Here is a 12,921-nt window from a genome sequence, read left to right as displayed (position 1 = left end):
CTTGTGATAACACATATTAACCTCATTTACCTGTGGTAACACATCACATTTACCCTAGTTACTTTTGTTAACACATATTAATCTTATATACATGTGGTAACACATATTTACCATAGTTACCCATGTTAACATATGGTTTCATTTGATACCTGTTGTAACAAATATTTACCCGTTACATGTGTTACAACAGGTCATCTGAGGATCACTCCTGACCTAGCAATCCAACTGTCTGAACTGGAGAAGTTTTTAAAATTTGATTTTCAAAATAGCAGTCATAGTGACTATATTGGATTTTGGGCTGCCATAAAAATTAACAGCACTTGCAATTGGTCAGAACCATCTCAAGATCAGTAAAGGCAAGCTTGAGTTAATTCCACTAGTGGAACTTGAGAAGAAGTTTGAAATGTGAACAATTTACAGATAGTGGATGCTGTACAACGACAGATGAAACACCATGGCTAACTACAATGTATAGGTTGTACTTGTCAGATGACCTAATGAACAGTAAAGAACAAGGAAGAAAGAACCAAACTTTTAAATATGAATTTATTTTCAAATAGAATTCAACAAAAAATGATTTTTTTGTTGAAAAGAAACTTTCAAATTCAACAAAGTAGTGACAATTAATATCTATTAGGGTAGTAGTGACCATGACCTGAATTTCTGTCTCTGTGCTGGAAAAGGATGGTCTTAGATAGTGATTTATTTTCTTATCTTCCATATGATTTCTCACAGATTTTACATCTGTAACTGGTGCTATTCAGTTTGTCATACAAATTGTTTGATAAGTGTTATGTAAGTTATACTATATAGGATGTATAGAATTCTCCTTATATATATGTATTTATTGCTTCTGTAATATGCATAGGCAATTCTCATTCACACTTCCTGTGGGAGACAGATGTCTGTAGTCTCTATACCTCACTAGTCCTGTCTGGCCCCTACCCCATGGACACTTCCTGTGGGAGACAGATGTCTGTGGTCTCTATACCTCACTAGTCCAGTCTGGTCCCTACCCCATGGACACTTCCTGTGGGAGACAGATGTCTGTGGTCTCTATACCTCACTAGTCCAGTCTGGTCCCTACCCCATTGACACTTCCTGTGGGAGACAGATGTCTGTGGTCTCTATACCTCACTAGTCCAGTCTGGTCCCTACCCCATGGACACTTCCTGTGGGAGACAGATGTCTGTGGTCTCTATACCTCACCAGCCCAGTCTGGTCCCTACCCCATGGACACTTCCTGTGGGAGACAGACATCTGTGGTCTCTATACCTCACTAGTCCAGTCTGGTCCCTACCCCATTGACACTTCCTGTGGGAGACAGATGGCTGTGGTCTCTATACCTCACTAGTCCAGTCTGGTCCCTACCCCATTGACACTTCCTGTGGGAGACATGCATCTGTGGTCTCTACACCTCACTGTTCCTGTCTGGTCCCTACCCCATGGACACTTCCTGTGGGAGACAGATGTCTGTGGTCTCTATACCTCACTAGTCCAGTCTGGTCCCTACCCCATTGACACTTCCTGTGGGAGACAGATGTCTGTGGTCTCTATACCTCACAAGTCCAGTCTGGTCCCTACCCCATGGACACTTCCTGTGGGAGACAGATGTCTGTGGTCTCCATACTTAGCTAGTCCTGTCTGGTCCCTACCCCATTGACACTTCCTGTGGGAGACAGATGTCTGTAGTCTCTATACTTAGCTAGTCCTGTCTGGTCCCTACCCCATTGACACTTCCTGTGGGAGACAGATGTCTGTGGTCTCTATACCTCACTAGTCAGTCTGGTCCCTACCCCATTGACACTTCCTGTGGGAGACAGGTGTCTGTAGTCTCTATACCTCACTAGTCCAGTCTGGTCCCTTTCCCATTGACAATTCCTGTGGGAGACAGATGTCTGTGGTCTCTATACCTCACTAGTCCAGTCTGGTCCCTACCCCATTGACACTTCCTGTGGGAGACAGATGTCTGTGGTCTCTATACCTCACTAGTCCAGTCTGGTCCCTACCCCATTGACACTTCCTGTGGGAGACAGATGTCTGTGGTCTCTATACCTCAATAGTCCAGTCTGGTCCCTACCCCATTGACACTTTCTGTGGGAGACAGATGTCTGTAGTCTCTATACCTCACTAGTCCAGTCTGGTCCCTTTCCCATTGACAATTCCTGTGGGAGACAGATGTCTGTGGTCTCTATACCTCACTAGTCCAGTCTGGTCCCTACCCCATTGACACTTCCTGTGGGAGACAGATGTCTGTGGTCTCTATACCTCACTAGTCCAGTCTGGTCCCTACCCCATTGACACTTCCTGTGTGAGACAGATGTCTGTGGTCTCTATACCTCACTAGTCCAGTCTGGTCCCTACCCCATTGACACTTTCTGTGGGAGACAGACATCTGTGGTCTCTATTCCTCACTAGTCCAGTCTGGTCCCTACCCCATTGACACTTCCTGTGGGAGACAGATGTTTGTAGTCTCTATACCTCACTAGTCCAGTCTGGTCCCTTTCCCATGGACACTTCCTGTGGGAGACAGATGTCTGTGGTCTCTATACCTCACTATTCCTGTCTGGTATCTACCCCATTGACACTTCCTGTGGGAGACAGATGTCTGTGGTCTCTATACCTCGCTAGTCCAGTCTGGTCCCTACCCCATGGACACTTCCTGTGGGAGACAGATGTCTGTGGTCTCTATACCTCACTAGTCCAGTCTGGTCCCTACCCCATTGACACTTCCTGTGGGAGACATATGTCTGGTCTCTATACCTCACAAGTCCAGTCTGGTCCCTACCCCATTGACACTTCCTGTGGGAGACAGATGTCTGTGGTCTCTATACCTCGCTAGTCCAGTCTGGTCCCTACCCCATGGACACTTCCTGTGGGAGACAGATGTCTGTGGTCTCTATACCTCACTAGTCCAGTCTGGTCCCTACCCCATTGACACTTCCTGTGGGAGACATATGTCTGGTCTCTATACCTCACCAGCCCAGTCTGGTCCCTACCCCATTGACACTTCCTGTGGGAGACAGATGTCTGTGGTCTCTATACCTCACTAGTCCAGTCTGGTCTCTACCCCATTGACACTTCCTGTGGGAGACAGATGTCTGTGGTCTCTATACCTCACTAGTCCAGTCTGGTCCCTACCCCATTGACACTTCCTGTGGGAGACAGATGTCTGTGGTCTCTATACCTCACTAGTCCAGTCTGGTCCCTACCCCATGGACACTTCCTGTGGGAGACAGATGTCTGTGGTCTCTATACCTCACCAGTCCAGTCTGGTCCCTACCCCATGGACACTTCCTGTGGGAGACAGATGTCTGTGGTCTCTATACCTCACCAGCCCAGTCTGGTCCCTACCCCATTGACACTTCCTGTGGGAGACAGATGTCTGTGGTCTCTATACCTCACTAGTCCAGTCTGGTCTCTACCCCATTGACACTTCCTGTGGGAGACAGATGTCTGTGGTCTCTATACCTCACTAGTCCAGTCTGGTCCCTACCCCATTGACACTTCCTGTGGGAGACAGATGTCTGTGGTCTCTATACCTCACTAGTCCTGTCTGGTCCCTACCCCATGGACACTTCCTGTGGGAGACAGACATCTGTGGTCTCTATACCTCACTAGTCCAGTCTGGCCTCTACCCCATTGACACTTCATGTGGGAGACAGATGTCTGTGGTCTCTATACCTCACCAGTCCAGTCTGGTCCCTACCCCATTGACACTTCCTGTGGGAGACAGACGTCTGTGATCTCTATACCTCACTATTCCTGTGATGCCCCTACCCCATGGACACTTCCTGTGGGAGACAGATGTCTGTGGACTCTATACCTCACCAGCCCAGTCTGGTCCCTACCCCATGGACACTTCCTGTGGGAGACAGATGTCTGTGGTCTCTATACCTCACTAGTCCAGTCTGGTCCCTACCCCATTGACACTTCCTGTGGGAGACAGATGTCTGTGGTCTCTATACCTCGCTAGTCCAGTCTGGTCCCTACCCCATTGACACTTCCTGTGGGAGACAGATGTCAGAAAACTGATAGAAGGCTATATCTCCATGATCAAGCACTGCCCAGCTGACTGGAACACCATCCGGAAATGATCCTTGAGTACTCACAATTTGTTGAAGACTTGGTGGACTTTCATGAATCCTAAAATATAAATTTGTACCGACATTAAAATAGATCAAAATGAAGGAATATTATCTATCTTTTCCTCTACAGAAACATCCTCATACAACAAACTTATTTGTACAGACAGACAAAAGTCCCTTACTTTGAAACACACACTCTGTAGTTTGGAACTCCTGGCCTTGACTTTCTGAACTTGGCATCAGGCAGGTAAACATCAAAAACTGTTCCACCAGGTAGAGTAACAGGTGTGTCCTGGTACCTGAACAGGTAAAATATCAAATATATTAATGTTCAATCTGTCTAGATTTTTAAAAGTTGAAGCTTGTACATATTCAAAACAATAATTGTGATCTTCTCAAAAGTAGACGCTACAAAATGATTTATTAAAGAATCTGTCAAACCTTTCGGCAAAATATTGTTTCTCTTTGTCAACCAGATTGTGGTTTTAGAAATAAACAAATCAAAATAATGGACTTCTTCCTGTTATCAAATTGGACCCTATCACCACAGTTAGGGTAATCAAAGATGGAGAAAAGACCAATAAAATATGACAGGGCTCCGGCATACAAACACAACACTTCATACAGGTATGAGAAGAGAAAGTGTTGATCGCACCAGAGATGGAAAGGATTCAAACAGTACTCATAAATTTTATTACACTTTTCTAAATATTACATAAAGTTGAAAGTCTTTAAAACATTCAAGTCAATTACTTCACATCTGATACCTCTTCTTCAAACATATATGTTTTACACAGTTAAAAAACATGTATCTATATGCCATCTCCAGTTTGGGCATGAATATACCTGTACAATGTACATCTTTTTATGCATATTCAGCATACATAAACAGCAAGTACATTGTCCTGAAAAACAGACCTATTTCAAGCCAATACAAACTATTTCTCTCGACTAATGCTTTGGAATATAGAGTTTGCATTTTTGGAATAATAAATAACTTTTTTTAATCAATAACAATCAATTACAATTTTCAGGACAGGTGTATAATGATACTTTACCTTGGTTTCATTGGAAGATTGACACTTTCAATAATATGCAACTTGTTCAGAATACTGCCTGAAACAGAGAATATGACACATGTACCAAAATAATTTGATAGTTGTAGCATTAGCGCTACTCTAACAGGACAATTACCAGTATCCACCTGTATCTGTTGCCATTTGTTCAAAAATTTCCATGAGGGCTTTTGAAAATTTTGTGACACTTAACTCATGCTGAGTAGACAGCCGATGACAAAACTTCTTTTCAGTATGTGCTTATAATAATACGTGTTGGTGTTCCTGTTTTTGTAATGAATAGCAAGGCACTAGTAAACTACAAAGTACACAGGTAAATTTCCTTAAACTTAGCACTCTGAAGTACACAGTAACAGTAACTTCAAATGTATTAATATATGAATACCTGTGGATGTAGCATCACTTGGTTTTACTAGTGGGGTTATCTCCCCTTCCCAAAGACACTCGGCTGGAGAAACTAGCATACGTTCATCTTCCAAGTCTCTGATTGCCATCTTCCTTTTAAACTCTCCCCAATTTGAGGCAGTTATTTTCTTCTTTTTATGAATCATTTCTGAATAGGAAAATTCTAAATTTTCTACACTCTCCTGCCTCTGTTGTCTGCGATGCTTTTTATGGTGTTTTCTTTGCTGTGAAAAATATGCCCGGACATCAAATGTGGTTGATGCATTACTTAGATCTACACCATGTGGAAGTAGGTCAAGTCTGGGCATCTGTAGTTCCAACACTTCCACACCTCCAATGTCAGGGAAACCTAACTTGTCAAACTCCCACACTGAGTATGGTACACTTAATGGATCCGACTCTTCTGTCAACTCACTGTCCCCTGTATCGGGTAGATCATCCATCGCACTAGTGTTTGACACATCCTTGTCATGTGGCCTATCATCAATCACTACTTCAGCTGTAGCTGGTCTATCCACTTCCATCTGTGATACACACTTATCTGGATGAACACACTCCAGCTGTTCTTTCAACATTTCCTGATCCGAGTCTTCAGAAGTGACCTTGACCTTCTTGTGATCTTTACCTAGACCGGGGATATTGGATGTTTTGTCCCCCTTGTGTTTTCTTTTCTTTTTGTCTGTTTTAACATGCTGGTCTAGATGAATTTTTCTTTCATATGTTGTGATGTCTAGGCTGTAGAAAAATCAAAGGTTGCTACAGAGTAAAACAATTTAGGCTTAAGAGAAAATATTTTCGAAAAAAAAAATACTTTCCATCATTTTTCCATCTATCAAAGTCTTATGAAATCCCCAATAATGTACGTTTATCAAGATGGCATGCAAGAAATATGGCTGGATTACCATCCAAGGTTTACTAATCTATTTACCACTTATTAATAATACCCAAAACAACGTTTAAAGGTAAACCACAAAATGGCTGAATGATGGGAATAAAGCCCACATCTACCTGAACATTAGAATTCAAACATCACCAAAGTTCTAGCTATATATTGTACATATATATATATTTTATCACCTCATCAGTATTATAACACATAACATTCTGCATTCTGGACAGACCATTTTCCAACTCGGTAATTAGGTAACGTAGTTTTATTTCCATTAACAACAGTGGATTATTATTCATCAGTGAATTTGCAGAATAGTTGTCTTTTGTCTGAGATACATATTGTGTATGTGAGAGGTTAAGGTAATTAGATATGTCAATATTTGATACTAAAGAGTTTATATAATTATGTAGGTGAACAGAGAGGGATGGATAAGTTTCCAAATGAGTGGAATTTGGATGTTAACAGATGAGAGTAGGAATGGGAGACATGGTGGAAACAAGATGAGGTCTTATAAGCTTTTTAAACATAATCATGAAACTGAGAAATGTGTACATGCTTTAATGCCTACAGCTCATAGAAGTGCTCTCACAAAATTCAGGAGTGGTGTTGCACTGTTACGTATGGAAATGGGGCGGTATGAGAGATTAACAATTGAGAAGAGATTGTGTTTTAAGTTTTTAACTGTATACAAAGTAGAATATGAGCAGCATGTTTTATTTGAATGTCTAGTGTATGCTGACATAAGTAATGAGCTCCATAACCATGCTACTTCTTTTTATTATAATTGATAATTTTAACTATATGAATAATACTGATAAAATGTCAGCACTCCTCAGTAATCATGTGTATTAAGTTTAATTGCCAAAACCTGCTATACTATTTTATGTTGACGTAGATAAATTCTATATAAAAAGTAATTGTGATACATTATTGAAATCGTTTTAATTCATAGTGTCACATAATTCCAATGTGGAATGGACATCAGATTCAAGTATTGTGTGGATGTGAATTAAAAAAAAAGAAGGTTTTTACACTAACTTTATTATGTATTTGCATTGTGCATCTGATGTGTGACACTTTAATAAAAAATATTTAAATTGAATTGAATTGAATTTAATATATATCGTGTTATACTGACAGTTTAAATCCACCACGTACCATCCTTGATGTCGCAGCACAACATAGCCAAGTCTCCTTAGGTGGGCATATACTTGGTAACACTCCGTTGTCATGGAAACAGTTCCTAAGAACGCAGCATATGCCTGCTGGATGCTGAGTGGTAAACCTTTATAATTCACCACCAGTGTGTTCTGTAGGATAAAGATATTCACTGATCAAACAAGTATACTGGGTATTGCCAAAGCAATACATTTCCCATATCGGCCCCAGTAAATATAGAAATAGTGACCTTGAACTTGAATCAAAAACCCCGAAACTCATTAACTTGTATGAGATATTATGGTCCTTTATCATTGTGTGAAGTTTGATCAAAGTTCCTCAAGAAATGAAGCCACTAAAGCACTGACAAACTTTGGTGTTACATTCAGTCATAGAAGAAAGATAACAATGCATGCAGAAAGCTATACATGGAGCATTCGTGGATCTCACTTACAGTTTCCATAAGAAACAGTGCCTCCTCGGGAAACAACCATTTCCTACTGCTGTCTACAAATCCCATATAAGTCCAAAACTTCCCCTGCAAATAGTGACAGATATGAAATAAATAGGAAATTACATTACCATGTTCCTCTTAAAGTTTAGAGATATTTAATTTGTTTCTGATATAAAGAGGCAGACTTTCATAATTTCACAGAAATAATTTAGGGAAACAAAAACATTCTAATATTCATTACAATTGATGATATCAATTGGTCAGAAACAAAACTTCAGCTTTTTAAGAAATTTCAATATTTATTTTTACATTTTTTGCCAGATCTTACCATTTCCCGTTCAAGTTCAACCAGCTGGAGGTCTTTGTTCCAGTCTCCCTTCACCAAACCACCTCTAACAATAAACAAAACAAAAATATTAAATACATAAATTATCTAATTTTTTGTGTTTCAATTATTTTAGCAATTAAATCATTTCCTGGTTGAAAGTTTGTATATATTCGCTTGACAGTATCAGCAAACTTTAAAACAAAATGGTCATAAACGAGTGGATATCACATAGGTCCAATTTACTTTTAGACTAATAAGACTGGATGGATGCTGGATACAGAATAAGCCCCATCTTGTCTTCGGCCTATAAAGCTAAAAACTTACTCTCGTTCAACTCTTTGCTCCCTTAGGACCTTTGACCTTTCCTGGCTGAGGGATTCTATCCACTTGGATTGAAGAAAGGATCCGTCAGGCTCAAAGTCCTTAGCCCCTCCTCTGTTTGGTACAGACTTGTCCAGGGGTCTACGATATTTGAAAAGCTCTTCAGCACTAAAATGAAAAGAATTCAGATGAATATGTGCTAGTACATAAATATTTTGAAATTTGTCAACAATTTTTATTATTTGTTTTAAAATTCAAATGCCAGGGAAGGGTAGGAGGAGGAAGTCACAAATCAGATATTCCATGTCAAATCAACAGAGTTCAAGCTACTTACTGACCTTTAACCGTCAACAAGAAATTTGAATAACAAAATGAACCTATAAACTAATACAAAAATCTCACTTCATTCAAAAGCCATGTTACACACCATCTGTGGGTGCTAAAGGTATAAAACACTTATTGAACCTTGACCTTGCCTTTAGATCAAGGTCAAAGTCACCAAATGGCAGTGCATTTCTACTGTTTAACATATTTATAAAGTGATGCAAGTATACTGGAGGTTTTGCCAAAAATTCTTCAATGTTTTATAAATTATGGCCTGACAAAAGTTTGTAAGTATCTGATATTTGGACTTCAGGTCAAGGTTGTAATGAACAATTGACAGAGCACTGCACCTTAATTATCATAGGTAATAAAGGTATACAGCAAATTTCATTAAAAAATCTTTTAAAATTTTAATGGTTTAAAATTTATTACAAGGACAATTATTCAAAAAGTGTCCAGTCTGACCTAATGGTACTTGGTGATGGAAGTACATTGCGAATTTTGTCAAGATATCTTTAACAAACTAGAAGTTATGGCGCAGACAAGAAATTATTGGAAGGAACCAGAAGAACCAGGTCAAATTAAAGGATAGACATAATGATTAATATTGGTTTAAATTTGGTTTGTTTTAGTATTGTTTAATAGTTCTATCATGACAGCTAAGGTCATTTTAGTATGGCCTCTCTTGTATGCATGGTACATGCATGTGCAAGTTTTTGGAGGCTAGTGAATCAAAGTCACAGGTACTTGTGGACTTAAGTATGATGTTTTAAATGAAAATATTACCATATATACAAGTAAATTATTGTATTATGATCGCATGCTAAATTTAAAATATTTGTCATACCACTGACTTATAAATACTAAGTATTTATAAGGCCATCTTTGGCCTTCAGGTCAAGCTAGGTTGCAATGAACCAATGACAGAGCAAAGCACTTTGTCAGTGAGTGATAAATGTAACAGTTTATAGGAGAGGAAAAATGCACGGTCAGACAGGGTTCGAACCTGGAACCTCCAAACACTAGCCAAATGCTCTACCAATGGAGCTACTTGGTCGCCCGTGTTCATCAATGTCCAGTTCTGCTACAAATGTATACAGCAACTTTCATTACAAAGTTGATCGGTATTTATAACTAAATACTAATTATATAAAGGTCAAGGTATGATATACATATATTTGTTGTTTTTGTTTTTTTTAACTAAGCATGTGATCGTAATACAATAATTTACTCGTCTATAACATAACATTTTCATTAAAAAACATCATAACCTTGTCCACAAGTATCTATGGCTGCAGCCGGTCCACCTAATGAGTGTCCTGTGGGGAATGAGTGTCCTGTGGGAGTTTTTTCACGCCCCGCAATTCGTTAAGTAATATTTTTAAATAATTTTTTCTGTATCATACAGATGAACGTCGAACCCATTACCATGCCAAATTTCACTTGGATTGGACGTGTGCATATTATGCATTTTTACGACAAAATTACGGTGCAGTGCACATGCGAGTGTCCTGTGAGGTTTTTTCACGCCCCGCAATTCGTTAAGTGACATTTTCGAATAATTTTTTCTGTATCATACAGATGAACATCTAACCGATTAATTTGCCAAATTTGACTTTGATTGGACGAGTGCATATTATGCTAATGTACCGGCAAAGTTACGATGCATTACACATGTGAGCGTCCGGTGAGGAATGAGTGTCCCGTGAGGAATGAGTGTCCTGTGAGAGTTTTTGCACGCCCCGCAATTCGTTAAATGACATTGTTAAATATTTTTTTCTGTATCATACAGATGAACATCTAACCAATTAATCTGCCAAATTTGACATGGATTGGACGTGTGCATATGATGCATTTTTACGACAAATTTACGGTGCAGTGCACACGTGAGCGTCCTGTGAAGAATGAGTGTCCTGTGAGAGTTTTCTATACCATACAGAGGAACATCGAAAATTTATTCATTTTCGGTGCAGTGTCCAGTGCGGTTTTTGCACACCCCACAATTCGTACATATACGCGATGTCTATTACTATCAACAAGTACATTTTAGCAAATGCTACGAAAAACAAGTAATAGATTTTAAAATGCATGATATTTGTTTGTTCTGTACTTCCTGCCTTTTGACAAATCGGAAAGCAATGTTACAAAGATATTACAAAAATATTGAATTGGTGACCTTTAGTCTTTATTTTGGCAAATATTTTAATTTTGTATTTGTTTTGGGAAAGGGCGTTGATAAGTTGCAAAAACTTGTGCCAAATCCCCCTGTACTTTTTGTCAATAAAATATATTTGGATAAAATAAATGCTACGACGAATTTACAGTAAGTTTAAGGTGAGTGTCATGTCAGTTTTTTGCACGTGTTGTTGAATTGATAGGCGTGTAATAGATATGAATATTAACTATAAGTTTTAACTTATTTTGAAGTTATTTATTGTAGAATTCTTATAAACGGACTTGGGGAGAAAATACGTATATTTCAGGGGTAATAATGTTATTTCTTGTTTAATTCTTATAAACGTACTTTGGGAGAAAATAGGTGTATTTGTAATTCTTATATAACGGACATAGTTTTAAAGTTTGAGCAGTTCAATCACCAGTGACCATGCCTGCGGCAAGGTACCCGAGGTTGGCACGGCGCCACAGGACACTCACTAGTTAGCCTAGTACACACTGTATTCGAAAGGTAAACAAAATCACGGGGCGTGCGAACACCTCGCGGGACACCCTGCAATGTAACTTTGACGGTACATTTATATAATATGCAATCGTGCAATCAAGGTCAACTTTTGCATGGTAATAGGATCAATGTGCATTTGTATGATACAGAAAAAATAATTCTAAAATATCATTTAATGAGTTGCGGGGCGTGCAAAAACAATCACAGGACACTCATTCCTCACAGGACACTCGTATGTTTATGGCACCGTAACTTCGTGTTCGCCGGTACATTTGTATAGTATGCACTCGTTATATCACAGTCAAATTTTACATGTTAATAGGTTAGATATTCATCTGTATGATACAGAAAAAATAATTCTAAAATATCATTTAATGAATTGCGGGGCGTGCAAAAACACTCACAGGACACTCATTCCTCACAGGTCACATTCCTCGCAGGACACTCGCAGTTTTATGGCACCGTTACTTCGTCTTCGCCGTTATATTTGCATGTTATGCACTCGTTCAATCAAAGTCAAATTTGGCAAATTTATCGGTTAGATGTTCATCTGTATGATACAGAAAAAAATATTCGAAAATGTTACTTAACGAATTGCGGGGCGTGAAAAAACCTCACAGGACACTCGCATGTGCGCTGCACCGTAACTTTGTCGTAAAAAATGCATAATATGCACACGTCCAATCCAAGTGAAATTTGGCATGGTAATGGGTTCGACGTTCATCTGTATGATACAGAAAAAAATATTTAAAAATTTTACTTAACGAATTGCGGGGCGTGAAAAAACCTCACAGGACAGGACACTCATTAGGTGCACCCGGCTGCAGCCACCGAAAGTGCACACATTATGGGCATCTCTTGATGAAGAAAGGGCAAATTTGAAACTCTCACGTTATCATACCTTACATAAAAAAAATAATCAAAATCACCTCAGGATCCCTTCTTTCAATAGTACTGCATCCGGATCTTGTACTTTACATGCAGTTTCGTCCATGACCAGTCTGGCACTTTCTGCAGGCACAGACAATTTAAATGGGATTTTCTATCAATTTAACAGGCAAGTAGAGTTTTAGGTACAGTTAATCACATTTTATAATTCCATTTACTATTTACTGTATATATGACATTATAGTAATAATTTCTCGATAAATTAAAAGATTCCAAACAAGTTGGCATGTTGTTCTTGCTCTAAATT

General features: G+C 39.1%; 1 protein-coding gene across 2 annotated transcripts; it reads right to left on the bottom strand.

The window, feature by feature from the left end:
- Nucleotides 1-527: 527 nt before the first annotated feature.
- On the bottom strand, nucleotides 528-12,919 carry LOC117327922 (tRNA-splicing endonuclease subunit Sen54-like). 2 transcript variants are annotated; one of them, XM_033885178.1, is made up of 10 exons: nucleotides 12,656-12,919; nucleotides 8,726-8,890; nucleotides 8,402-8,465; nucleotides 8,074-8,157; nucleotides 7,620-7,771; nucleotides 5,550-6,304; nucleotides 5,147-5,204; nucleotides 4,271-4,387; nucleotides 4,023-4,146; nucleotides 528-3,951 (listed from the first exon to the last, which is right to left on the bottom strand). In XM_033885178.1, the coding sequence occupies exons 1-10, from the start codon at nucleotides 12,718-12,720 to the stop codon at nucleotides 3,919-3,921; spliced, it is 1,617 nt and encodes a 538-aa protein (XP_033741069.1). In that variant the 5' UTR covers nucleotides 12,721-12,919; the 3' UTR covers nucleotides 528-3,918. The 2 variants fall into 2 exon arrangements, with proteins under 2 accessions (XP_033741069.1, XP_033741062.1); XM_033885171.1 differs by having other exon boundaries at nucleotides 528-4,146.
- Nucleotides 12,920-12,921: the final 2 nt, after the last annotated feature.

The sequence above is a fragment of the Pecten maximus genome, chromosome 1 (genome assembly GCF_902652985.1).
Source record: "Pecten maximus chromosome 1, xPecMax1.1, whole genome shotgun sequence".
Taxonomy (NCBI): Eukaryota; Metazoa; Mollusca; class Bivalvia; order Pectinida; family Pectinidae; genus Pecten; species Pecten maximus.
The sequence above is the reverse complement of the archived record's forward strand: the minus strand, read 5'-3'. Positions and strand labels throughout refer to the sequence as shown.